The following is a 27,234-nucleotide window of genomic DNA, read 5'->3' as shown; positions in this document are numbered from 1 at the left end:
TCAGAGTCCTTTTTAATATGAATGTAAATGCTTTATAATTTATTAAATAAATGTATTAATTTCAAAACAACCTATACCATACACAATTTTTATTGTGTATGGTATAGGTTTTTTCAACAAAAAATTCCTCATTGAAACAAGTGAAACTATAAGGTATTCCTCCCACTTCCCTAGCGTGCCTTGATGGTGTAACAGTAGCACGCTGGGCCGGTATTCCAGAGGTCCGTGGTTCGATTCCCGGCGAAGGCGTTTGCTCATTTTTCATTTTGCTTGCTTCCCAAAAAAAAAAAAAAAAAAAACCCAATGACTCTACAAAACAAATATGTAAAAGTAATGGCAGCTAATTACTGTTTTATTCTTGTTTAATTAATCAGTTTTAGAATATCAAAAATCTTTAAATTCATAAAATTTTTTAATAAATTTAATAGCAAAATGTAAAAACTTGAAGAAAGTAAATGCATTATTTGCTGAATTTTCTGTGATTAAAAGTTGTCAAACTCTTACAATAGCATATGAACTGAACAACTAGTTATTAATTGTTAATTAAATTACAGTAAACAAGTGAAGAATTTCAAAGAAAAAATTAATGCAAATCAGGAAAAATTTATCGCTGATTACAGTCTTATTGGAAAGTCAGTCCAACTTTATTTATTAATGTTACAGTGGTGATGGCAGAAGTTATAATGCTTGAAGTGGAAGTCTTAGCAACTCATCTCTTTAAAACTCCCACTATTCTTTCTCCTTCACCAGCTTCTACTGCATTAACCATCAGAACGGTAGCATTCTAATAAAGTTAGACCGAACTGAATTGAAACTGCAATCAGCAATAAATTTTTGCTAATTAAGTTGCTATAAAATTTTGCTAATTAATTATAAAGTTAAAACTCTTCATCTGTTCACAATTCAGCTGCACAAAACTATTTTCCTCATGCAATATCATATAACATTCAATCCTATGTTTTTTAAAATGGAAATTAAATTCTTTTATTTTTCTAGTTACATAATTAAAAGAGATGCTAGAGAGAGAAACAGTAGTAATTACAAAAATTTGAACAACATTAAATGATAAGCTGACCTATCTGTCTAAGAGGATAGATGCCTTTGTGGGCGAACTTCCGAGGGAAGCTGACTCATATTTATGTTACATACAGGGAAAATCGCAAAAACCAACCACGACACCAAGCCAGGTCGAACTACCAGCATTCACAGCAGTGTTAACTATCCAGAAACTGGTGAAGTCCAATTTCACAAGAGAATGGAAGGAAGGATTTTATAAAGAGCATGAACAGTTTGAAAACTACAAATCAATGATAAAATGACTTGGAAAAAGGCTCAGGCTTCCATGATTGGACTGTATCAATACTGACTTTAACATTATTAAAATTACCAACTGGTAAACTATAGCCAAATTGAAAGAGGACAAAAAATTATTAAGATTTTAAAGAAGGCTACGGCCTACCCTGGAAAGGTGCTATATGCTAATAGAAGAATAATGAACAATTTGAAAAAAAAAAAAAAAAAAAAAAAAAAAAAAAAAAAACCTTTTTTTAAACTTAAATATCTCAAATTCTAAATAATCATTCACAAAAGCCTCAAAAGATTTTATAATATTGCAGAGAAAATATGAAATTACTCACTTTAATACTCATACCTTATGTATTTTTTTTCTATACAAAGATTTTTAATATTTCAGTATCCATAAGCAATGGAAGTTATACCTCCTCGAACAACAGGAAAACAAATTTTACAAAAATGAACTAGATTTTGTTTTATCATTCCATGATTTAATCTAACTGAAGATCATTGCTGATTGTGAATTTTCAACTCTATCGCTTTTAACTTTGTAAATATAAAATAACCAAAAAATGCAAAAAGAAACCACACAGAATACAAAACATTAATTTGTTGCACATAGCAAGTTCAGAGAAGAAAAACTAATGCTACAAATTAGATACAGCATCTAATTTACACATCCCCTCTCCCAGTATTCTGATTAAAGTTACTCTAACAATGTATTTATTTAATTGATTAAAATTTTAATCATTATCACCAAAATAAAGGAAAAAATGGAAATATGCTTCCAGGACAGTACTTTGTTAAAATCAACAATTACTTAGATTCAAGGAAAAAAATCATACATTTTTATTTCTTGGAGCCTTATAGTCAGTCATGCATGTATTGAGTCCTTGTAACAGTCTTCTCATTTTCTTAACAGATGTGAATAGAATTACTTTCATGTAGTTTACAGTGGCAACCATATTTATAAAAAGTATGCTAAACAAGCTTTAAAGTTTAGTATAATATTTATTTCTTGCTTAAAAAAGTTTTATTTCCTTATTTTATGTACGAAATAAAACTAAAAGTCATCATTTGCTTGTGAAAGGTTATCATGGACACATTCCAATTGAAAGAAGTTTTAGAGATTAGTTTCAACTAAAAAAATGAACGTGGAAGGCAAAGGATTCTTTTTTGGTAGACTGAAAATATTTGAAGATGAAGAATTTAAAAAAAAAAAAGTCAAACTTAAAATTTAGCATTTATTATTGAAACGTTGAATATTCATCAATTCTATGTTAGATGATATTTGAAAGCAAAAGTAATGATTTAGAATTAAGGAAATTGGAGCTTACAAGAACTGAAAGTGGGGAAGGGGGAGAAGACACTGTGAAATGACTAATCGCATAAGAAACTTAACTTTAAGGACCAAAAATGAAAAGGATGTTTAAATCGAGATGTATCGGTGATGAAAAACGGATTCGCAATAATAATCAAAAAAAAAAAAAAAAAAGACATAAAACTAGATGAACAGATTCACCTGTGCCAAAACAGAATATTTAAGAAAGCACAGTTATGCTGTATATCTTTTGGGCCAGAAGGATGTAGTCTATTATAAATTCTGCAATTTAATCAGCTCATCAATGCTGAATGTCACTAATATTAACTGAAGAATTTAAGCTGAACATTAAGGCAAAAATGTTCAAAATATGTCAAAAGCCATGGCAAGTTTAATTTTCGGCATGACAATGCCAGGCTATATATTGCAAAAGCCTACCAAAGAAACACTGGAAGTTTTAGCTGGGAAGTGTTATCTTACCCACTATACTCATTTGATGTTGCTCCTCCTTATTACCCATTTGTACCAGTCTGTGCACAGCATGGCCTTGCTTCCATTCTTATGAAGACATCAAAAACTGGCTACATAAATGAATTGCTTCAAAAGAACAATCACAGAATGCACTTACTGCCTGAAATATGGGCTACGGTTGAAGCTTTCAAAACAGTACACCCGAGAAAAGTTTCTTTATATCATAATATAAGAAAGGAAATTTTTATTTATCTAAAATTCTGCAAAGACTTTCACAAGGATACAATACAATATCAGAATATCAATGCCAAAAAGATCTTCAACCCATATACTCCACTTGCTAAATATTTTGCATACCTTACCTTTTCAAGTCCTCAAACATTTGCAGCCCATAAATGAATTAAGTATAAACCTGAAATATATGAAAAAATAAATATAAAATCAAATGAATAATGTTACCTGCTATGCTGACTTTATCATCACAGGATTTCTCTGTTGTGCTGAATGAACAGTGGGGTGGTGAAGGCTCTAGAGAGTGATCAAATCCATTGAAAGTATGATAGGAACCAATCGCGGTAGATTCCTGTAGATCCATTTGTCTTGTTTATTAAAACATATATAGATTATAATATAAAGAACAGAATAACTTCAAAATAAGATATATAAATACAAATAAAAAATCAGAGAATACAACTTTGTGCTCTAAAATTCCTCTCCCCCCCATACTTGAAATTATAATATTTTGTTCAAATAAAGTGCACATTTGTATTTCTATTTACTTCTCTACTCAAGTCCTGAGAAAATACAATGGAACAAACAATCAATAATTTTGCATTTCAATAACTTATTTCATTTACAGATTACATTACATATATATTACATCTATGCAAGAAATTTTACCTGTACATAAAGCTTACTAGTTCTTCATATCTATTATTTTTAAAAATGCAGTAAATCAAAAATGCTTTGATTTTGACAATGATTCCTTAACATAACAAGATGTTTTCAGCTTCACTGAAATGCAAAATGAATTTAGTGGCCATTAGGAACGTTTATTTTGCCGATACTGCTTCATTGTCAGGTGCAGAAGGAGACTTTTTGGAAGTTTGAGTTCCACTTCAACTTCCATATCACCAGAACTTCAAACTTTCAAGTGAGCTGCGATTTTGACTCCTAGGTTTTTCAGAAGGACTCTTAGATAATTTCATTATATTATGCTGATTTTGTTTGGTACTAATTACTGGCATTTATTATTTCTGTTAATTTGCACCGAGCTGCATTAGTTTCACTTTGTTCTTAACCATATTAAATTCTATTATTTTGATTTTAGTAGTATTTTAGAATTCATTATTATTATATTTTTTACAGTGAATATTTAAGATTGGTTTGCATTCCAATCACATTAAATGTTTCTGCAGCATTAGCGTATGAAACTTCAAATATTTTGGCTCACTGAACAGGACTGCAAGTTTGTGTATGAAAAAGGGTGACATCTTTTAAAATTATGCCTGCTGTGATATAATGAGAAAACAAGGTAGCAATTTTCTTTCATTCTCCTTATTAGCATTTGCAGATTTTAATATTTTTAAATCACTCCGTTTAAAAACTGAAAAGCAAAACTAGGAAATGTTATAGCTAGCGCAATAATTTTGTTGTGTTGCAAATTTCCTTAATTTATGTCTGTTCCTCAATACTACTTCAGTTAGAATTTCTCAGAAATGAAATCCTAATCCAAAGTTGAAATCAGATGACTGAATTTTGAATTTCAGCAAGTTTTGCGTATTTCTGTTACTTCTGGAATACAAGAGAAAAGAGTTTCCAAAAAGTTAGATAAAGTCGCTCTTCGTTATCAGTCAAGGATTTTGTTGCTGAACTGTTAAGTTTGCATTATTTTCTGGGATGCAAGGTTCAAAGTAGCCACAATGAAAAGAAATTTAGACTCAGCAGCCCCACCCACTACAGAGTCCAACAAAGAGGATGCAGATTCCTGCACCTGGGCTAACTGGGTCTATACACAAACTGATGTCCCACAGATGGCATCCAAAAAGCTTAACCCAAAGCTACCAACACAAGGACTAGTGACTAGCCAACTGCCTTCTGTTTTGATTGAATCAGAGGCCAAAGAAGTATGTTGGGGATAGTACCTTGCCCTGAACTACCAGGTACCTTTTTTCCAGCCATACGGATCACCATACACAGCAAAATTGTAGGCGATTTTCTCTCCGTGAGAAACTAGAAACAAAGGGCTGTAACAGCATCTTATTACGAGACCCAGCCTTAGAAAAGAAAGACTACAAGGGAGGGAAACAAAAGGGGAAAAGGAAAAGAGGAAAGATCACTAGGCCCCTTGATCTGATCCTCATCTCACCAAGAGGATGATCTCTTGAAGGGCTAGATTACCTCAGGAATGTCACATCCACACTTGCATGTCATCTGGTCAGATTGCTGTAGTATTATCCACAAAGAGCATTAGGAGAAAGGTAAAAACCCTTGACAGTAAGGTGTATAGAAAGATGCTAGTCTGCATTGACGCTGCTATCACGGAAAACCGTCAAACTGAGTTCTAGGACAAAAAAGTAATGTTCCATCAAGATAATGCAAGACTGCATGTGTCTGCATTCACCTGCTGGACTTGAATGGGATCTTTTGCCATACCCTCCCTGACATCGCTTCTTCGGACTTCTACCTTTTTTCATGCCTGCAGCTACATCTTGCTGGTGCTATCTTCATTCTTCATTAAATAGGGGTTGGGCTGCGAAACTGGCATCGAAAATATGCGATAAGAGGTAAAGAATAGGACATTTTTCTTGTCTGTGTATGCTCTAGTAATCGTGAAATTGTTTTCCCGTTCTGTAATGAAAACCTGGCCACTGGGTGGTCTGCAGGAAGCGGTGTTTTCACTTTAACCCCTTGAGTACATTTGACGTCTGAGACACATCATTCACTTTTTTCCCCTAGGGGCGGATGACGTGTCTAAGATGTCAAACCAAAAATTAAACTCTTGGATACATTTGGCGTCCGAGAGACGTCATTGATTTGTTTTCCCTAGGAGCAGATGACATGTCTAAAATGTTATTTGAGGTTAGGCACAATTCTATTTATTTCATTGTAGCTTGTGTCAGTCATAATAGAAGAGGCAGTTGCAGTATTTCGGTTAACATTATTTGCGATACACTGCCCCATTATGCCAAAAATAACGAATATATTTTATGATAGTGATAGCAAAAGTGACTTTGAGAAATCTAAAGAAGAATTTGTTTAGTGATTCTGAAATTGACAATTATAATGAAATACAAAGCGAAGGTGATGAAGACGATATTGAACTAGAAAGTGATGGCAATTGTAATATAATATGAAGGTTTCGAAGATGTACAAGATGTAGATCGAGCAGTGATAGTGAATCTTCTCATGAACCAGAAAATGATGACAATTTTAATACAAAACCAAGGTTTCGAAGACGCACAAGACGTCTATCGAGCAGTGATAGTGAATCTTCTCGTGAACCAGTATCAGACGAACGGATTTGAGAAGAAGAAGAAAATGTAGCTGATATAAAAAAATTTTCTGAAATATCCGGAATTAATCATTTGAGCCTGCGTAGACCTGGTGGTAACCTTACGCCAATAGATGTTTTGAAAGAGGTTTTGAATAAAGATTTTTGGGACACTATAGTAGAAGAGACGAATAGATATGCCAGACAAGCGACAGAAAAAGAAGGTTGTGTAACAAAAAAAAGTTGCATTCTTTAAAGGGAACTACAACAAGATGTGATATTTGTGAATTTCAGGAAGGGCTTTAAACTTTGAAAGTGCCTATAACAAATATATGCAATATTATGATCGATGGAGCACCAAATATGACAGGGAAAAAAAATCTGGATTTCTTGGACTTTTTAATAAAAACCATTGCGGGAACAATGTTATTTTTCTACATTGTGTCAAATATCAAGATGCTCTGTGTAAATCTGCATGGAACATGAAACCTGAGTTTGATGCAGTCGCGAAGCTTGTAAATACTATTCGATCTCTAGGCTTACTCACATGCAAATTTCGATATTTTCTTCAGTCTGTGCAATTTAAATACTCTGATGTACTGTATTACACAAAAGTAAGATGGCTTAGTGCAGGATGTGTTTTTGAGTGAGTTTGGCAGACATTGAAAAGATGACATTGTGTTGTTCTTCCATGAGAAACAAGTGTTCTGAAGAGTGCGAAATGTTAGAAGATACAGCATGGCTTTTAGACTTTGCATTTTTCAAAGAGCTTCTTTGTTATATGAATAAACTTGAATGTCAAGATGCAAGGGAAAAATCAATTTATCGACGATATATGGGCTCATCTCAAAGTTTTTAAACTAAAACTTAAATCTGTTTGCTGGGCAGGTACTTATCTCACTTCCTCAGCTTAAATTCAGTACCCTCAGTAAATGAAGAGAAGCTTAAGAATTATGATTATGGAATGAAAAAAACCGCATCTTGAGTTCGAACACAGATTTCAAGATTTCGGTGCCATTCAAACAGAACTGGATATTTTTACCATGCATTTCAACGTAAATTGTGAAGCAGCGAGGTCAGATTTGCAATCTAACTATCATCAAGCAGCTGTTCCTAAATATGCCAAAGTTAGAGTTTTACAAATCATTATCGAAAGTAAGTTTCCCAAATTCAATTTTTCATGCCCAGAAAATCAGTGCTATGTTTTTTTATTTTATATATGTGAAAAAGCGTTTCCACCTGTGAACCTTAGAAAGAATTATTTCAGAAATAGACTGACAGATGAGCATTTAACCTTGTTCCTTGGAATCAGTACTTCTCACTTCGAACCTCAATATAAGGAACTTTTAAAAATAAAATAGGAAGTTAATTCATCTTGTAAGATTCCTAAGTGTTTTAATGTAAAGTTGAGAAATCTTAAGAACTGGTAAGTGAATAATCGATTGAGTTCGTGATACAGAGAACAAAACGTAAGAAGGGTGAAATTGCCCTTTATTATTCCAATAAAGTTTTACCAGACGACTCTTTTCTTGAAGTTACAATAAAGCCTCCACTTGGGCTTGAACTTAGGAAACTAAGAACCAAAACTTAACTAATCTTAACTAAAAAGATATAGCCGAAGCTATCAAGATTCTAACAGAGTTGGCTCCTTAACGCTAATAACGGCGAAGCTATCAAGGACCTAAAGTGCGGCCAAGCGTAATTAATAGCTTAAGAGAGAGAGTAGCCTGAAAAGATGAATGCGAGCTAGTCTCTAGCTATTTAACAAAGTTAGTAGAACTTCATATTTAAATACTTCTCCTCATTTGCATTCAAACAAGATAAAAAAAATACGTTCTGGCCAGAAGTTGTAAGCTTGAAATTAAGAAGAGACAGGAAAGTAACTTTAACCTTTAACTCAAAATTTAATTGTTAGATAAATTAAGATAATCATTACAATCTCATTAACATATTTGAATTATAATACTTGTATATTGTTTTTAAAATTTTAGAAAAATTTATCTTGGCTCGCCAAATTTTTTTCTTCTTATTTTTAGCCTGCGACCAAAAAAGTTTGCCCCTCCCCATTCCAAAGTCTAATTCTGATGTTTCCTGGCTCGCTACAGATGCAGCTGGCGATGACATGCCCTAAGTGCAGGAACATGCTTGTAGGCCCATATAGCAATGTACACTGCACAGTGTGTTGAGAAACACTGTCTGTGTCGCCATTGTTGTAGTTTTTGGGCCCCGGCAAACGATGCATTGCAAACTCTGCTCTCCTCTCGAATTCAATGCACCGTCGACGACATGTTGCTGCCCAGCGACTTGGCGTTTCATCATCCATACACTACTTTCAATATGCGCTCACAACAACTGCATGTGAACAGCCTACTAAATGCACCATTTTGAATACTGCCGTTCCCAATCGCAGAGCCATAACGATTTGACCTTTATCGAAGTCTGAAAAATCTGCTTTTCCCATTATGTCACTAATTGTGCTATGTTTGGAAAGACAATGCATAGCCACTTTATATACTCCAACATCAGACACGCATGCACAGTGGTTTTCTCCTGGGTGAGCCCATTGTTATAGATGGAGGGTGGTCATACAGGGTTCGTACACATTTCTGCACATGGAAATTAAGTACTTTTAAGGACCATTAATGAAAAAAATTAAACAATGATGAGCAAATGGAAACTGAATAAATTCAATTAAAAATATTATTCTACGCTTGAATTTCACTTATGTAATACCATCCTAAAAATAAAATAGATCCCTAAGTAGTATGCATTATTACTAAACATGAATTAACATAATAATTAATAAGTTTGAGAATAAAATAAATTTCATGCAGTTTATCAAGTAGCATTAAATATTTTACACTTATAATAGTTGGACATATTTAAAAGAAAATAAGTGACATTTACATTTTACTAATAGCTTTATGCTTTTTTTTTTTAATGTCTAATTTTGTCACATACTTGGTCAGTCTAGAGGTTTAGAAAATAGTAGGGAGATTTTATGTCAAACAGCATAGGTTAAAATGAGAAGTGAGATCATAATCAGCACAATTCATAACAAAAGACTGAATGTTGTCCCTCTGCCGCTTGTCTATAGAGAGACCTGCTGATTGGAACAAACCTGAAAGGCCTGATGTAGGCAAAGTTGGCAAGTGTTGAAGTTAGTCAAGCTCTGCTTAATGCAGTTAATGTCATAGCTTTGTGTAGAGTTCCAGGGGTTGTAACCCAGTTAATATACACTCATGTCCATAAAATAAGATAATGCAAAATCAGGCAAAGGAAGAGTTAGAAGCAAAACAAATTTCACTTATTTGTAAAGCTTATTTATTAAACAAAAGATAAAGAGCAAAAAAAGATGCTATATATTTGATATTATTAAAAAAATCAGCGATTTTTTCTCCCTGGAGCAAATAACAAAAAACCAATATTACATGGTTGGTATGATTGTTAATACATTGTATGTCTCCCAGACGATGCAAAACAGTCCGTACAACGCCTAGGCATGCTGAGTATCAAATTATCGATCAGATCTTGGAGGATGTTTTCTTGGTGGTTACACCACTCAAAAAGCAATGCTCTCCGAAGTTCCAGTAGACATGTAGGAGGAGGTTGAAGGGGTGCAACTTGTCGGCCAAGTATGTCCCACACGTGCTCTACTGGATTCAAGTCCGGTGAGAATGCTGGCCAGTTCATACGGGCGATATCCTCCGAATGAAGGCTATCGCTTACGACATTTGCACGGTGAGGACGGGCGTTGTCATCCATAAACACAAATTGTGCGCCCATGGCGGCCCAAAACAAACATACATGTTGTTCCAGAATGACATCCCGATAGATTTGGCTTGTCGTGGTTCCAATTTGAACATGCAGGTCAGTTCTGGAACCCAGAATAATTCCACCCCAAACGAGCACTCCTGCACCACCATAATGGTGTCGTTCAATGATGTTTTCTTGGTGGTAACAGGCACCTGGAGCTCTCCATATGAAAGTCCGGCGAGAATCAGACTGCAAGCTAAACTTGGACTCATCGGAAAACATCACACAAGCCCACCGTTGCGGTGTCCACAATGCACGCTCTCTACTCCAGGCTAACCGCAGGCGACAGTGAGTTGCAGTAAGTGGAACGCATCTGACAGGTCTACGAGCATATAGACCAATCTGCCCTAAGTGTCTGTACACGGTCTGCCTTGAAATTGTCGTACCAGTGGCTGAAGAGAGCTGACGAGACAGGTCTGAGGCTGTGCTCCGCCTGTTTCTTTTGGCAGTAACTGCCAAATACCGGTCCTCATTCGGCGTTGTAACTCTGGGGCGACCTGTGCTGTAACTTCTACTTACATTACCATCATCCTGGAATCATTGCTAAAGGATGACACTCTGGGCAATTCCAAGTTCGTCTGATACTTCCAGTTGGGTAGGCCTACATTCCAGAAGGCCGATAATTCTACCACGTAAAAAATCATCCAAATGCGTCCTTTGTGTCATAACTATTCGGTTATTGCACTGAAATGCTTATAAAGCGCCTGCGAACAATTTTACTTCTTTGCCTGTATTCCTTATATATCAGTCTCGTCATTGTGACGTACAATCGGTGTCATCTGGTTACTTCCTGAAATTTGCATACGATTCTTGAAGATGTGTGTAGTGATTTTACAGGTGATATATTTATTTCAGAGTTCGATTTCCATGCGACTCCGAATTATCCTTAATTTATGGACATGAGTGTACATTAAGGTTCCAATAAGCCATTAAAGCGACAAAGGTGATAAGTTGTTTTATATGCAAGTCTCAGTAGATGCAAAAAATAAATTTTACTTGATGATGTTGTTGGTTATTTGATGGGTGATGGTTACTTGATGGGTTCTCCACACAAACGATTTGGCGATTGGATTCTCTAAAAACCCCAGTTGCCATTTAAAGGGGAAGTATATAAGGTATATTTCCCACCTTCTTGGTGACCCTTCGTGGTGTAGTGGTTTGCACACTGGTAGCGGTATTCCAGAGGTCCATGGTTCGATTCCCGGCCAAGGCATTGTTAATTTTTTATCTTTCCTGCTTTCAAAAATACCTAATGTCTCTACAAGCCTTTCCAAACATTTTGGCTAGTTTATATCGATTTTCTTCTCTTTAATTATTGATCTTTCCTGACAATAATTGGAAATTTGTCTCAATATGCAAACCAATGTTCTCGCTAGTTTCTGTGTGCTTTATCTCCTAACTTGCCTCTCCACAATGTACCTATGAGGGTTTACTTGATCTGGTAACAGTTAAATAGTCCCTCCCCCCCCAATAGACGTGAAGCAAATTATCACTGTATCTGAAAGTAAACTACAATATCAGACAAAGAACTTAGAACATAAAGGCATGTTCTGATGCTAACAGAGTCATTACAGCTCACGGTGACATAATTAAACAAGAACAGTCAAATTCAAACTAAAAATGTGGAATAGTGGTCAAAGATAATACAATTTAATTTAAATTTAATCTGGCTCAGTAACTCTATCATATGAGAAAACAGAAATGGGAAATTATAGTAAAGGCTAAAATGATAAACAATTGGGTAATTTACATAATAATAACTGCACATATCTTTGAAGAATAATTTTCTTTATGTATTTGGTTTCTTTCTTCAACGTGTTTCCTTTTAATTTTAGAATTTTTGGATTTAATTAAGGATTTCTGTTATTCTAAAAAACACTAAATGCATTTACAATGTACAGAAAAAGCGGCTAATTTAATTCTTTAGTAATATGAACATTCAAAAGAAATATGAAATATATAAGGTAAAGGCCGGTTACAGAGCAGGTGTGGCAGAATTTTTACAATTTAGTGACACACAGAACAACAAAATCTAAAAATTGCAAAATTTTTAGAATTTAGAGCAGGCATTGGAAGCAGAATTTAGATAGGCACTAGGCAGCAGAATTTAGGATACACAGAGATTGCATCAGGTGGGAAAATGCATAGCACTAGCTCTGTGTACGATGCATTTAGACACATTAGATTAATCTTTTAAATTGTAAATTTTCAATTTCTTTATTAATAAAAAAATCTCTTTCTATAATGCCTGCCCAAGTGATAAGATTAAAAGCATTGTTACGTTTTGACTAGAAACTTTCACTATGCCGATGTTCCGGTTTGATTAGGAACAAACTTTTCTCTGCCTCAGAATGGCAACAGTGAGAACTTGACTTTCGATTTGTTACGACGCAGCTAGAACGCTGCTCCTGAGATGTAACATTAGATTCGATTCTAGATTAGATTAATTTTAATATTTTAATAAATCCTTTTAAAACTAGATTGAGTGTTTGATCATAGAATTATAGCTGAACCACCGCTTGCAGAAATTTAGATGTGGCATTTAGATACGTCGTTAGATAGTTACATGCGTAGGCAGGGACATTCATGATTCGAATAGTGTACATCAATGCGTATATAAACATTTTTTTTTGGGGCATCGGCCGGAAAGCCGGCTAATACTCGAAAATATGGATTCGTAAGTATGGATGGCACGGTGTGAAGTCTGCAAAGCCTGCAAAAGGTAGGATAAGTTTTCTATTTTAAAGTAATTATGGAAGATCCTGTCGCTAAGCTTAAATCGAAATGCAAAGTAGTAAGGGCCGCAATGTCCAAGGTACTAAAGAAAATTGAGACAGAATTAAGCAAAGATGACGTTGGTATAAATGTAATAGAAGACACTTTAGACATATTAAACGAAAAGGCAAAAACTCCGAGTGTTTTAAACACTCAAATAGAACAGGATTTGAAGGTCCGAGAGGATGAATTTGAAGTTTCATCCGCTCTAGAATATGAAGAAAAAATCCAACCGTGGCAATTTAGAGCAAGAAAAAAATTGAGGGAATTACACAAACTCGAAAATTCGGATAAGGAAAGTATGAACATTCCTAATGAAACCGTTATAGATTCCAAACTTGAAAATAATAAAATTATTCGCCTTCCAAAATTGACTATCGCTAAATTTTTTGGTGATTCTAGCAATTGGCAGGAATTTTGGAGTCAATTCGAGGCAGCTATCCATAACAATGACTCATTATCGAAAGTAAATAAATTCAGTTACTTAAAGTCATTACTAGGCGGGGTAGCTTATAATGTCGTTTCCGGACTCTCGCTTACAAATGAGAACTACGATTCGGCTATAGAACTGTTAATTAACAGGTTTGGGAGAAAAGATTTGGTAATAAATACTCACATGAATAAAGTGTGAAATCTTTTCCCTTATAGAAATGTAAGGGATATAGAAAATCTTAGGAATTTATATGATCAGTGTGAAACTCAAATTAGATGCTTAAAGTTAATGAACGTCGTATCAGAAACTTACGGTAGTTTACTTTGCCCAATATTGTTAAAATTAATTCCATCAGAGATAACATTAGAATACAGTCGCAGTAGAAACAGTGAACAAACATGGAACGTTAATGAATTAATGGAATTTATTCGTAAAGAAATAGAAAGCCGCGAAAGAGCTACGCAGTTAAATGAGAGTAGAGAAACAAAAACAAAACACCGAGCGGAAATGATTCATAACTGGAGGCATAAATCAAATGATCCTCTCCACTCCGCTCATGATAATGTAAACAACAAGCGCAGTAAACAGTTTGAAAGAAGTTCGCCTAAAACGTATGAATATGTTGCTCCAGTCGCTAGCAGTAAATGCATATATTGTGATGAACTACACGATTCGGAGCGCTGCAAAATTAAAACCGTGGAGGAGAAAAGAAATATTTTAAAATCTCAAGCTCGATGTTTTTTGTGTCTTAAATCTCAGCATAAAATTAAGCAGTGTAAGGAAAGAAAAATGTGCAAAATATGTAATAAAAAACACAATAGGTCTATTTGTTTCCAACTCCAAACCAAATCGGAGAAAAACAAGGTCGTGTCGACAATTCCATCCAGTAAAGAAGATGTTCAGATTAGTCAATTAAAAACAGAAACTTTCCGCAGTGCATTGCTACAAATGTGTACTGTGATGATACGTCCATTTTCGGAGAAAGATAATTTAGAACCAGTTCGTATTTTATTAGACAATGGATCGATGAGAAGTTTTATAATTCGGGACATTTCAGAGAAGTATAAATTACCTGTTATTCGAAAGGAGACTTTGTCCGTATTTGCCTTTGTGGTTAACCAGGCAACAGAACAAACTTACAATGTTGTGACAGTCAAACTAGAAAACAGAAGTAAACCATCCCTAAATATAGAAATTGAAGCTTTAGAAACTAACCAAATATGTGCAACTAATTTACCTTTCCCTGATATCCCAGGTTCCAAAATTAACAAAGAGTTAATAGGACTACAATTAGCTGATTCTTGTGAATTCAGTGACAAAAATATTGCTGTTTTGATCGGAGCAGATTACTATTATGAAGTAATAACTGGTAGACTTAAACGTTTTAAAAATAATCTTATAGCTTCCGAAACAATATTTGGATGGTGCCTTCAAGGCCGGACTGATTCTAACGGTGAATTGTTAAACATGGACATTATTGTTGACGACAAATTGGTCTCAACACGGTTAAAGCAGTTTTGGGAATTAGAAACATTGGGAATAGAACAAGGGAAGTAAATTAGTAAAATAGATAATGACATTTTAGAGAATTTTAACAGAACTATCAAATTTAAAGAAACGCGATATGAGGTTAAACTCCCTTGGAATGAAAATTCGTCTGAATTAAAAACGAATTACGTAAATGCAGAAGTTTGCTTTAATAAACTGATTAAAAGGTTGAGAAATGATCCACTGCTCCATCAGCAGTATCAGTCAGTTATAGAACAACATTTAAAAATGGATATAGCTGAGGAAATTGATCCAAGTTCTGAAGAAACAGGAAGAATTTATTACATGCCTCACCAGCCAGTTATTCGACCTGACAAACCCGTGAGAGTTGTATTTGATGCATCCAGCCATTCGAAAAGTGAATACTCTTTAAACAATTGTCTCTATTCCGGTCCTAATTTAAATCCACCATTGTTAGAGATATTAATACAATTTCGTACACATAGCATAGCATTTACTGCCGACACTGAACAAGCCTTTCTTCAGATTTCTCTGTCACCTGAAGATAGGGATGTTGTAAGATTTTTGTGGGCAAATAACCTTACCGATAAGGATGGGAAACTAAACACGAAAATACTTAGGATGACTCGCGTTTTGTTTGGAGCTACATCTAGCCCATTTTTGCTTGCCGCTACTATCAAACATCACATAAATACCTTTAAAGAAACCAATCAGAAAGCAGTTAAACTATTGAACGAATGTTTATACGTAGATGATTTAATAGGTGGGGATGAAGACTAAGCCAAACTCATATATGAAGATATTAGATATATTTTGAAGGCTGCTGGTTTCAACATGCAAAAATGGAAAACAAATTGTGGGAATCTGCAGGAAGTTTTTGACGAATACGAAAATGGTGAAATCCAGAAAGTTCTGGAACAGAAGGTATTGGGATATAAATGGAATTACAAGGAAGACCTTCTGAAGATAGAATCACAAAATCTAACTAATCAAGGAAAAACAAAGTTAATCACAAAAAGAGAAGTTCTTAAAGCCATTGGAAAGCTTTACGATCCTATTGGATTTATAAGTCCATTCACTGTTAGGGCAAAAATACTAATGCAGGAAATTTGGTAACTTGGAGTAGATTGGGATGATCCGTTACCATTGGACTTTGAAAACAGAATGAAAAAATGGATTAATGAAATGTCAGCGATTCAGGATGTAAACATTCCGCGACATTACTTCCGAAAGACTTAACAAGTCTGAATTGAGAGATATTCAAATGCATTGTTTTACCGACGCAAGTCAGAAGGCATATGGAACTGTGATATGCCTGCGATACATCACGACGGACAGTGAAATAGGAAGTAGTTTTGTCATTTCCAAAACCAGAGTAGCTCCACTGAAGAAGCTGTCCCTTCCAAGATTAGAGCTGATGGGGGTGCTCATCGGAGCAAGATTAGCCTGAAATGTCAAAGAACAGTTAGAGAAAAGACTCTAGATGAATGTATATTTTTGGTCAGACTCTTCTGTTACGTTACATTGGATAAAGGGCAATTTAAATAACATCCAACATCAAGTAATGGTAATACGAGAGAAAACATCACCTGAGTTCTGGAATTATTGCCCTGGAGATGAAAATCTGGCTGATATGCTGACCAGAGGAACAAAGACAAATTCCACGAAAGGAATAATGTTATCTGAACTACGAAATAGTGACATGTGGTGGCATGGACCTAAGTGGCTATTACAGAGCATCGATTCATGGCCTAAACTTGCAGAATCAGTAAGAGATTTCAAGGATCATGAAGAGCTTGAACTTCAAAGGGGAGCTGTAGTGAACTCAACAGTCACAGGTGAAAATTCCATTGAAAACGAATTCATTAAAAGGTATTCGTCATTCAGCAAATTGATTAGAACTACTGCATGGTGTTTAAGGTTTGCGAACAACTGTAGAACCAATCCATCATTAAGAAAAAGTTTTTTTGAGTGCTTCTGAACTACAGAATGCAACAAAGGTGCTAGTCAAATGTGTACAGCATTCTGAATTTCAACCTGAAATTAAGTGCCTGCAGTCGAATCGATCACTTTCAAGGAATAGTAAGGTTTTATCCTTAAATGTATTTCTGGATGAAAATGAACTTTTACGAGTTGGTGGGAGACTACGTTACTCCAATCTTTCAGAAGACCAGAAACATCAACTTCTTTTACCCAAAAGACATTTTACTGAATTACTCATAGATTATTATCACAAAAAATCTTTTCATTCGGGCGTTTAAACAACACTTTCTCTTATTAGACAATTATACTGGATAGCTTCCGGACAAGATAGAGGAGTTAGACGCGTTATAAGTAAATGCATGACATGCTTTCAAACAAGGAACCAAACCATAAACCAAATGATGGGAAACTTACCTAGAGATAGTGTTGTAATAACTAGACCATTCGAAAAAATAGGACTGAACTTTGCAGGTCCAGTTATCACCAAGCCTAATTTGAAAAGATCTAGAGTTACGTTAAAATTATACATAGCGATATTTATTTGCTTTAGTACAAAGGCTTTAGACAAGTACGATACTACTTCATCTAGAAGTAGTATCGTACTTGTCTACTGAAGCCTTTCCAGCATGTCTTAGAAGGTTTATTGCCAGACGATCTAAACTATCCATTGTTTGGAGTGATAACGCTACGAACTTTAAGGGAATGAAGAATGTTCTTGATAAACTCTTTAGAATTTGTAGATCGGATCCTATTCAACGCTTTAGTTCCGAAGAAGGTATAACATGGAGATTTATTCCTCCTTCTTCCCCACATTTTGGCGGATTATGGGAGGCTAATATAAAATCAATGAAGAGAATTTTGACAAAGGTCGCGAAAACGACAATTTTGAACTTTGAAGAGCTGTATACATTAATTACGCAAATAGAAGCCTGCTCGAACTCTTGACCTCAGTCACCTATTTCGGGTGATCCAACAGATCTTCAGCCTTTGACTCCAGGTCATTTCCTAATAGGAGCTCCACTTTTGTTGATACCAGAACCGAATGATTCTGCAGATTCTTTGACCTTGTCTTCTAGGTGGAACTAAATTAAAAAACTTAGAGCTAATTTCTGGAACCTTTACAGTGTGGAATATCTTAATCATTTGCAGAACCACTCAAAATGGAATCAAGTGAGGTCCAATCTCAAGGCAGGACAACTAGTCTTGTTAAAGGATAAAAACAAGGCACCCATGAAGTGGACACTAGCTCGCATCGAGGAGACCTTTCCTGGTCCAGATGGACTAGTACGAGTCGTAGACGTCAGAACTTTAGATGGAATCTTTCGTTGAGCCGTCTCCAATATCAGTCCACTCCCATTTCCAAATGATGTTGGACAATCGTTTAATGGGGGCCGGGATGTTCCGGTTTGACTAGAAACTTTCACTATGCCGATGTTCCGGTTTGATTAGAAACAAACTTTTCTCTGCCTCAGAATGGCAACAGTGAGAACTTGACTTTCGATTTGTTATGACGCAGCTAGAACGCTGCTCCTGAGATGTAACATTAGATTCGATTCTAGATTAGATCAATTTTAGTATTTTAATAAATCCTTTTAAAACTAGATTGAGTGTGATCATAGAATTATAGCTGAACTTGCAGAAATTTAGATGTGGCATTTAGATACATCGATAGATAGTTACATGCGTAGGCAGCGACAATCGTGATTCGAATAGTGTACATTAGTGCGTACATAAACAAGCATTTTTGTTATTTTCCCAGCTTTTGTCTAGTGAAAAGTAGAGAAAATAAAGGGAAGATAAACATGTTAAGAAAAAATGATTCTAGTATCAGGAGTAAAACATTCAAATATTACGTTTCCATTGTTCTTGCAGACGTTCTCCAAAAAGTAAGAAATTCATCGCAAACTTTCTGTAAAATGCATCCATTATGTGTTGATATGTTCATACCATGGAGACATTTTTCATTTTGTCACATATTTCTCGAATCTTCTAGAATCGTGGGTCTATAAATCTTGCCTTCAAATCCTTCTAAACTTTCCATGCTGCAATGTTAAAAATACTAAAGAAAAATTATCCCAACCAATTCTGTAACAGCAAAAAGCCAGAAATATTTTGAAAAAAAAAAAAAAAAAGGGGGGGGGAAGGAAAAAGTGTAAAATTAATTTTATGGAGAAAACTGATGCATATTCTGATAATTTTGAATAATCTGAGACAATTACATGGGAAAAACGCTTACTATGAAAAAATTAAAAAGAAGACATTTTAATTAATTACATAGCTAATTTTGCTTTTACTAAGAGCTGTTTCGTAAATTATGCTTTATAGCTATATAACAAGTTGCCAAATTGAAACTTTATAATATGACAGCGAAAAATAAAAATGTTTTATTTTAATGTTATTTTTTAAATATAATTCTAATATATTACCATTATTTCAATGAAATTTATCAATGTTATGATGTTTTAAAAAAACTGCCGAAAAATTCTCAGATCTCGGAATTAAAAATTTTCTATAGAAACTGATCTTAAAATCGCCAAAATGTTGACAAATTGTCAAATTTAGAACCATTTAATAAAAGAATTTACAACCCCAAAAGCGAAAAGTTGTTTAAGAGCTCTTTATTAGAAAAAATGAATTTTGAAATGCTTATGTTTCACTTCTTGCTTAGGAACTCGAGTATCCCATCATTTATGTTAGAAATAGAAACAAATTATAACCCATGAACCCATTCAAAAGATAACCATATACGCCAGTGATTTGCCAAAAATATTCCTCCAAAATGCTAATTCACACTCAAAATGGCAGTCGTAAAAACAGAGAGAAATTTCAGATGATTAAAATTAAGGACCTTCTACTGATTTTGGCCAAAATTAAGGACTTTCAAGGACCAAAAATCGATTTCAAAAAATTTAAAGACTCTTAAGGACCGTACGAACCCTGTCATAATATAATGGCTTTTCACTGTATATGTTTGCCACTCAAATCATTTGTTTTTCTTTGCCAGTCAGTTATACTGCACCCAGACACATAAATTTCCTACAATCTACAATTTTAAATAATTTCTTGTAATATAAATTTTATTTTAATAATTTTTTTTCACGATTTAGATGAAATACTTTAAATGCTTCTTGATGATGATGATACTGACTTATTTGTGGAACAGATTAAAAAATTTTTTTTTAATGAGGAATTTCAAACAACCTTTTAAAGAGAAAAGGGAAATAAACATAAAATTAATCTTTGGCTATGGAAGAATAAAAAGAAGTAATGCAACTGCTCAATTGCCAAGTGTAAAACAAATGCTCATTAATTGATATACTTTGAGCATTGATGAAACTGAAGAATCTATTTTTGCTACAGTATTTAAAAGTTTGATAAAATTCAAGAAGAGGATTAAGAACAGTCGATTGTTGGCAGATAAATATTTGATAAATTTGTTGAAAATCCCCCACCCCCAAATTCTTTTGGCTGTGAATGTAACCATAATTCAGAAACATCTAAGATTTCATAATAAATGTGATTTCAAGCAACATGCATCACCAAACTTGCAAATATATGCTATACAAAATTAAGTGAAGGTATTCACAATTATGGTGTATTGTAACGTGGAGATATATGCTGGAAAGCAATTGCAAAGTTTCCCCACATACCCTAAGCAACAAGTCACCAGTCCTGCAAAAAAAGTTTTTATCTCATACAGGGTTCATAGCCACATTTTAGTTAAAAAAATAAGCACCTATAAGCACTTTTCAAGCACATTTTAAGAAAAAAAAAAAAAAAATAAGCACCCGTTTAATTGCATTATACACAACTGCATAACCTTAAAAATTAGACTCTTAATTTAAAATATGAGAAATGCAGTATTTATTAAGAGAGAATAAGCATTACCTCAACCATGGAAAATAATTACTTTTTTTTTTTTAAATTTTAAATAACAGTTCAATTTACAGAACTAGTTTACAATGAGAGGGAAAAAAAAAAAAAAAAAACTATGCAGAACTAAACTATATTACAAGATTTAATGATGAAATTTCAGTTCAAAATAGAGGAAATAAATAATAATAAGGCATATTTATTCTATTCACTTGGAACTTAATAATAAATACAATTTATTTTTCCACTCTTATTGATATTTAACTAATTTAAATCTAAATTCTGAACATTTTCTAAATTTTCATCGTATATCAGTTTTCCCTTAACAGATATTGCAAGCAAAGTAATTTAAATAAAAAAGAGGAACATTTCTGAAATCAGAAGACAGAAATTTGCTTCATGCAGTCATCCTTTAACAGTAAAAGCTTAACTACCCGCATACTTGAAAATTGGCGAATATTCGGACAGCGGAGCGTAACTTGAAAAAGAGGAGCGGAGGGGGATAGACTGTAGCCGTTCTTTAGATTTTTCCGCTAAATAAATGCTTTTGACATTTCGATATGTGCAAGTTCCATTCAAACAAACCAACGGAACAGAAAAATATTCTGCTCTGCAAGCACGGGAAAACTCTTTTAAGTGTTCATAAACAAATCTGGGACCGAACATCAAAATTAATTATCTCTGCAAAATATCGCAAACGTTATTGCGCAATACGTGCGCCGTAATTCTTCCCTACATGATATTACGCAATCGGATTCAACAGCTGCCGGTATTGGAAGAATAAAGAAAGAGACTAATCATACTAAAGAAAGATACATTTCTTTCATACTAAAGAAAGAGACTTACCAGTCTGGGATGTTTTTCATTCTGATTTTCAACAGACTGCGCTAAATTTCAGGAATAGAATCATCCTTCGCTTGGGTTGGTAGACCGCAGAACTTTTAGTCCTATTCAATCCAGACTGGAAAATGACAAAAAAAAAAAAAAAAAAAAAAAAAGGCCGTTGCTTGTTTTGCAGCGAGCTATAACAGTTTCAATATTCGAGATTTTGCGGAAAAAGGGGAGAACCTCCCAACATTCGTACTGTATAATGTATTGGCCAAAAAAAATGAAATTATTTTGACTATTAAATTACTTTCCCTTTATTTAAGCCATTCCGAATACTATTCCTTAGAAAGCTAATCTGTGTTAAAACGCAACCATTTTTGGAAGTTTACTATACTTCAGCAGTTACTGCAACTATGTTATTATAAACATCCATCCATATGCTCATAATATAAGCATAACGATCATAATAAACACGAATATGAACTGACCAAGCGGAACGAGAATGCAAATTATTAAGATCTTGATAGAAATTCAAACGTGTGTAGTATTTGGGTGGGAGGAAAAGAATACCGAATGTACCGGAATTTTCAACTGCTTTCGCAATTCTTTGACCAACAGAACGACGGGCACTTGTCTGTACTCTCCGTGCAGACCAAAGCTTATGTTAATGCAGAAAAAGAGAGAAAAGCTATTTCCGGGAGTATGATTCACCATCTGACATTCCATATTAGGAAGAAAAGTTGTTTATTTAGTTTCGGCTTTGGTACGGGGAAAAATTACGCTTTCATTTAAAAAAAAAAGCACTGAAAGCAAAAAATAAGCACTAAAAAAAAAAAAAAAAAAAAAAAAAAAAAAAAAAAAATAAGGGCTTTAAAGAAAAAGTAAGCACCTATAAGGGCCTTTATATTTTATTTTCAAATATAAGGACTTATAAGCACTTATAAGGACCGCTACGAACCCTGTCATATACATAACACATTTCATACTAGAGTATAATAAATACGGAGAGCTGACTTTGAATGCTCAACTAACTGAGGATTTTACATGACAAATTATCAACTGTTCTAAAGTGCTGTCGTGTTCTAGGATTGGGTATTCCTTCTTGTGTGCTACATTCATGCTCCCAACACCCCAAACCCAACTCAATGTACCAAACCAAAACTCAATGTACTGACTAGTGCTTTAGGGAGGTTAATACAAACTTCTTGAGCTCATCTACAAATAGCTTAATCCCAGTATCATTATTGCACCTAGCAGAAACAAAATAAAACTTCAAACATGAGTTTTTGGCTTCTTTTCTAATTAAATAAACATTAACAAAAACGTGCTATACAATCACATCTGAATTGATATTATGCCAAAAAAGCAGACAAAAGGAATTATAAAAATCTAAAAAAAATATACAGCATAATAATACAGTAGAAGTCCAGAAATCCGCAAAGCTTGGGACCAGAGGTTGTGTGGATTTCAAGACAGAAAAGATAAATCATAATATTCAGACTAAAAGTGCAAAATAAATAACGTGTATTAGATGCATTTAATTAAATTATTATATACATTATTACAATAATTCATTGCATGCATTAAATTATAATTACACATATAAATTGATTATATTATATTATTCATTTATATTAGGCTCCTCTGTTTTTAAATCAGCATGAATCTGCTTCCTCTTTTCTCTCAAGAGCGGTCCTGAAATTAGTACCCCACAACAATAATCACTCCTACAAGACAGCAACCAAGGTTTGCCGATTTTGCCTCATGCAAAGATTTCCGGTTTTGGATTCCGGTGTTAGAATCATTGTTGCTGTAAAATTTCAACAGCTTTTCTTTATTTTTCCGTATATCACACACAGACTGTGTCACAATTCCATACGATTCTGCTATAAATTGAGGAGTAGCACCTGCCTCTATCATTCGCAGAATTTCCACTTTTTGCATTACCGTCAATGCAACGTGTTTAAGTTTTTCAACGTTGCAAGCAGTAAAACCACGAGTGTTATCTTATCTGTTAATGTATTAAACAGCGCTGAAATTTAAAATATTCATAATTTATCCTCAAAATATCCGGATAAAAAAATGGCAGTACTAAGCAATCTCGTGAAATAAAAAAACTCAGAAAATACAAAAACGTGAATCATGAACTTGAAAGAAGAGTTGAGTAAATCATCTGCTTTTTTACCTTGATGCAAACTGGAGAGGAAAAGACCTTTTATCCTGATGTCAAAAATTTTATATTTCCATTATGACTCATTATTATTCGGTAAGTATTTTTTCTTCGATATTTCGTACTCCATGTTGCGGTTTCCGCATCCTATAAACTGAATGTTTATATTTTGAGAGGCAACGCGGATTTCAGGTCGGCGTATTTTCAGTATTTGACTGTAATAAAAAAGAAGACAAATTGGGAAAAATGACCAGACAAATACAATTAAATGTTGTTATTTTACTTGTGACATTTTACAGCATATTTCTCCAAAATAAGGTGATCCAGAAAACTTCTCAAATAATGTTATAAATATTAAACTCTTTAACACTGCAAAAGGCATGACTTATTGCCTAAATGTTTGCCACATTTTTTGTTTTATACTTTCACATAACATTTTGCTCTCTTAATATTTTTAAGCAATATCTGAAATCCAATGTCACATATCCAGGATAATCTAATGTCCTCACCAACAGTATGAATAATAATAAGAATAAAAAAAGATTCTCCTCTTCACGAAGTCTAGGGATGAAGAATATAACAAAGCAGGTATGCTGTATATGCAACTTTTCTTCCCACCGAGATTCCTATATGCCACTTTCAAACACATTCTGCCTAGGCAGACCCATGATGGCTGCTGACAATACACTGATTGACATTCTGATGCTGGTCAAGATCCGCAATGCCTACATGTCATCTTACAAGATTTAAACCGATGGTCTATCCGGAATCACAGAAGTTCGGACGATTCTGGACATGACTTTGTGCGGTATAAAATTACTCTATAATCAGTAAGTCATGGGGGGGGGAGGAATTATTCATTACAAGGGATCATACACAAACGAGAGTTGCAAAATTTGAAAACAAAACACATAATCTTGAATACTGCCTGTGAACATATTGCGTAAATAATCTTCACACCAACAAATTCAATCAACTATCATATCATTCATTCAAAAATGATACATATAAAATTTTAAATTCCAAATTTATTTTCATTTTCAGGTTCAATATTTATTATTTATACATTGCTAACTTTCTCCTTCATTACCACATATTTCAAAATTAATGGAGATATTAATGTGTGTCATTTTTGATGCACGATTAAAAAATACAAAGCAAGCAAGTATGTAATTTTGGCTTTCAGAGAGACAAGAGTTCTTGAAACCTGCACCGACCCACTTATTATGCAAAATTTGAATTTATTGGAAACAGAAACAAACCTGACTGAAGTGACTAATATCCTATGTAAAGAACATAATCTTTCAGTAAGTAAAGAACATAATTTTTCACCTTTTGATGAAAACTTTTTAAAAAAATGTCAATGCTTGTACTTACAAAGCCTTATTCTAATATTTTCTTAATACCAAGATTCTACATATTTTCTAACACTGAAGGAAGTATCATCCAAATTAGTAAGCACTCAAATTACCTTTGCCTTTATCTCAATAACATTTTAAATAAAAATAAATTAATTGATAAAGCCATTTAAAATGTACATTCAATACAGTATTTTTTATTCTATACCTCAAGTAAATCAAAAAAGGTAATAATCTTCTTCAATTATATTAAATTTTGTATTTGTAAATATTTTTTGTTTTAACATATATAATTATTATACCACATTGTATCACATAGTTTCATGCATATTAAAACTTTTAAATAGTTTATAATACTTAAAATATATTTATTTCAACATTTGGTAAAATTTTGAAGGATCTTAAGAAACAATCATGGGTTGTTTCACATGTTGATTTTTTACATTAATGATCAATCGCTTCTTGCTCATTGCCCATTAAAAGAGCATTAGGCATAACTAATCAGCTTACTTTGTGGACTGCACTGATTTTTTTTCCAATGAATATTTTAATGTACTTTTGATATTGGATAATTTGAAAGCAGTAATTATAGACAATGAAGTGAATTTTGAACAGATGGAAGCTGCAATCCTTCACAGAACTTAAAACAACTTTAAAAGGATTGGTAGAATTCGCAGAAATATACAAACCATTACCTCCAAACCTGAAACAAACACCTTCAATAAATATCCTGAAAATTTGAATCAGGTGCCTGAAAAATTTCTTAAAGAGACACATACGAATGATTTCAATGAAATACATATCTAACCCATTATCTTATTCTGGAAATATTTTAGAAAATTTTATTTGGATTAACAATGCCTCAATGATGCAGAAAAGCTATATTTTGCGCAAGACCAACAATATACTGGACACGAGAAAGGTGTAAAAACAGGTATCCTCTTTAAAAAACAATTGCCGGTACGGAAAGACAATTTATTTGAACGGGCACAAAAAGTTATTGTTTATCACATAAGAAAAATTGTGATAATCTACAATATACTGTTTTTAGTAGTGCAAGTTCAGTAGTCAAGTTTCCATTCTGAAAATATTTTGACAAGACTGTTTTATAAACCTTAGGACTCAATGAAATTGATCTCTTTTTTATCAACAAAGTATCTACTCAAAAATAAATTCCAACAGAATCAGCGTAAATTTTTTAAATTATCGAAACTAGTACTGCACAAAATTTAAGCCGATTCTTAATGTTGGACTTTATTTTTGGATTGTTATTCAGTGTGATATTTAAATTAAATTAAAATATCTACTCTTAAGATTGCAAGCAACAAGTTAATGCTGAGAATTTGAGAAAAATTACAGATTTTACTTGTACGTTACAAAAGATAGCTCAGCTGCAACAGGACCAAGGAAGCTAAAAGTCTTATGCTAAAGCATACTTTATAGCAGAAGCAGCTCCATTAAATAATTCAGCCAAAATTATCAATGCAATAAACAGATAAAAGATTTATTAAACAACTACCAGCGCCTCTGAATAATGGTGAATACTTACAGAAACTATAAACAGCTTAAATAAAGTTTAGCCAAAAAAATTTTTTAATTTTAAGTGGAACTGCCAGTCAAGGAGAGGATTTTTCATACGTTTTTTAATTTTGTGTGTACAGACTAAAAAATAAGAAAAGATGTAAATATATATTTTACTATTATATTTTTTATTATATAATATAGGTTTTTTTAAAATTTTTTTCTTTTCTTTAATGGTGGGCCCCAGCCATTTATAAGCATTGGTCACAACTAAGGCCAGAAGCAGTGGTCTCTTCATTATGGAGGCACCTAAATAGGTGAACTACTTTTGCCTTGTATGAAGGATCCATGTCTTCTCTGAGATTCAAACTTGGGCCCTTTAGTACAACA

General features: G+C 33.7%; 1 protein-coding gene across 6 annotated transcripts in view; it reads right to left on the bottom strand.

Moving 5' to 3' along the window:
- LOC118194378 (uncharacterized) overlaps positions 1-27,234 on the bottom strand; it is a 139,510-nt gene that overhangs the window by 42,617 nt on the left and 69,659 nt on the right. For 5 of the 6 annotated variants that reach the window (XM_085813513.1, XM_085813509.1, XM_085813512.1 and 2 more), the window contains one exon: positions 3,545-3,668. The exons of the other annotated variant lie outside the window; for it this stretch is intronic. In XM_085813513.1, the coding sequence (XP_085669639.1) occupies positions 3,545-3,668 (124 nt within the window). Of the gene's footprint in view, positions 1-3,544; positions 3,669-27,234 lie in introns of those variants that run through there. 6 annotated transcript variants of the gene reach the window in all.

Source organism: Stegodyphus dumicola, chromosome 3 (genome assembly GCF_044657685.1).
Source record: "Stegodyphus dumicola isolate Sdum_Otavi_A_Nest chromosome 3, ASM4465768v1".
Lineage (NCBI taxonomy): Eukaryota > Metazoa > Arthropoda > Arachnida > Araneae > Eresidae > Stegodyphus > Stegodyphus dumicola.
This window is presented reverse-complemented; position numbering and strand designations above follow the sequence as displayed.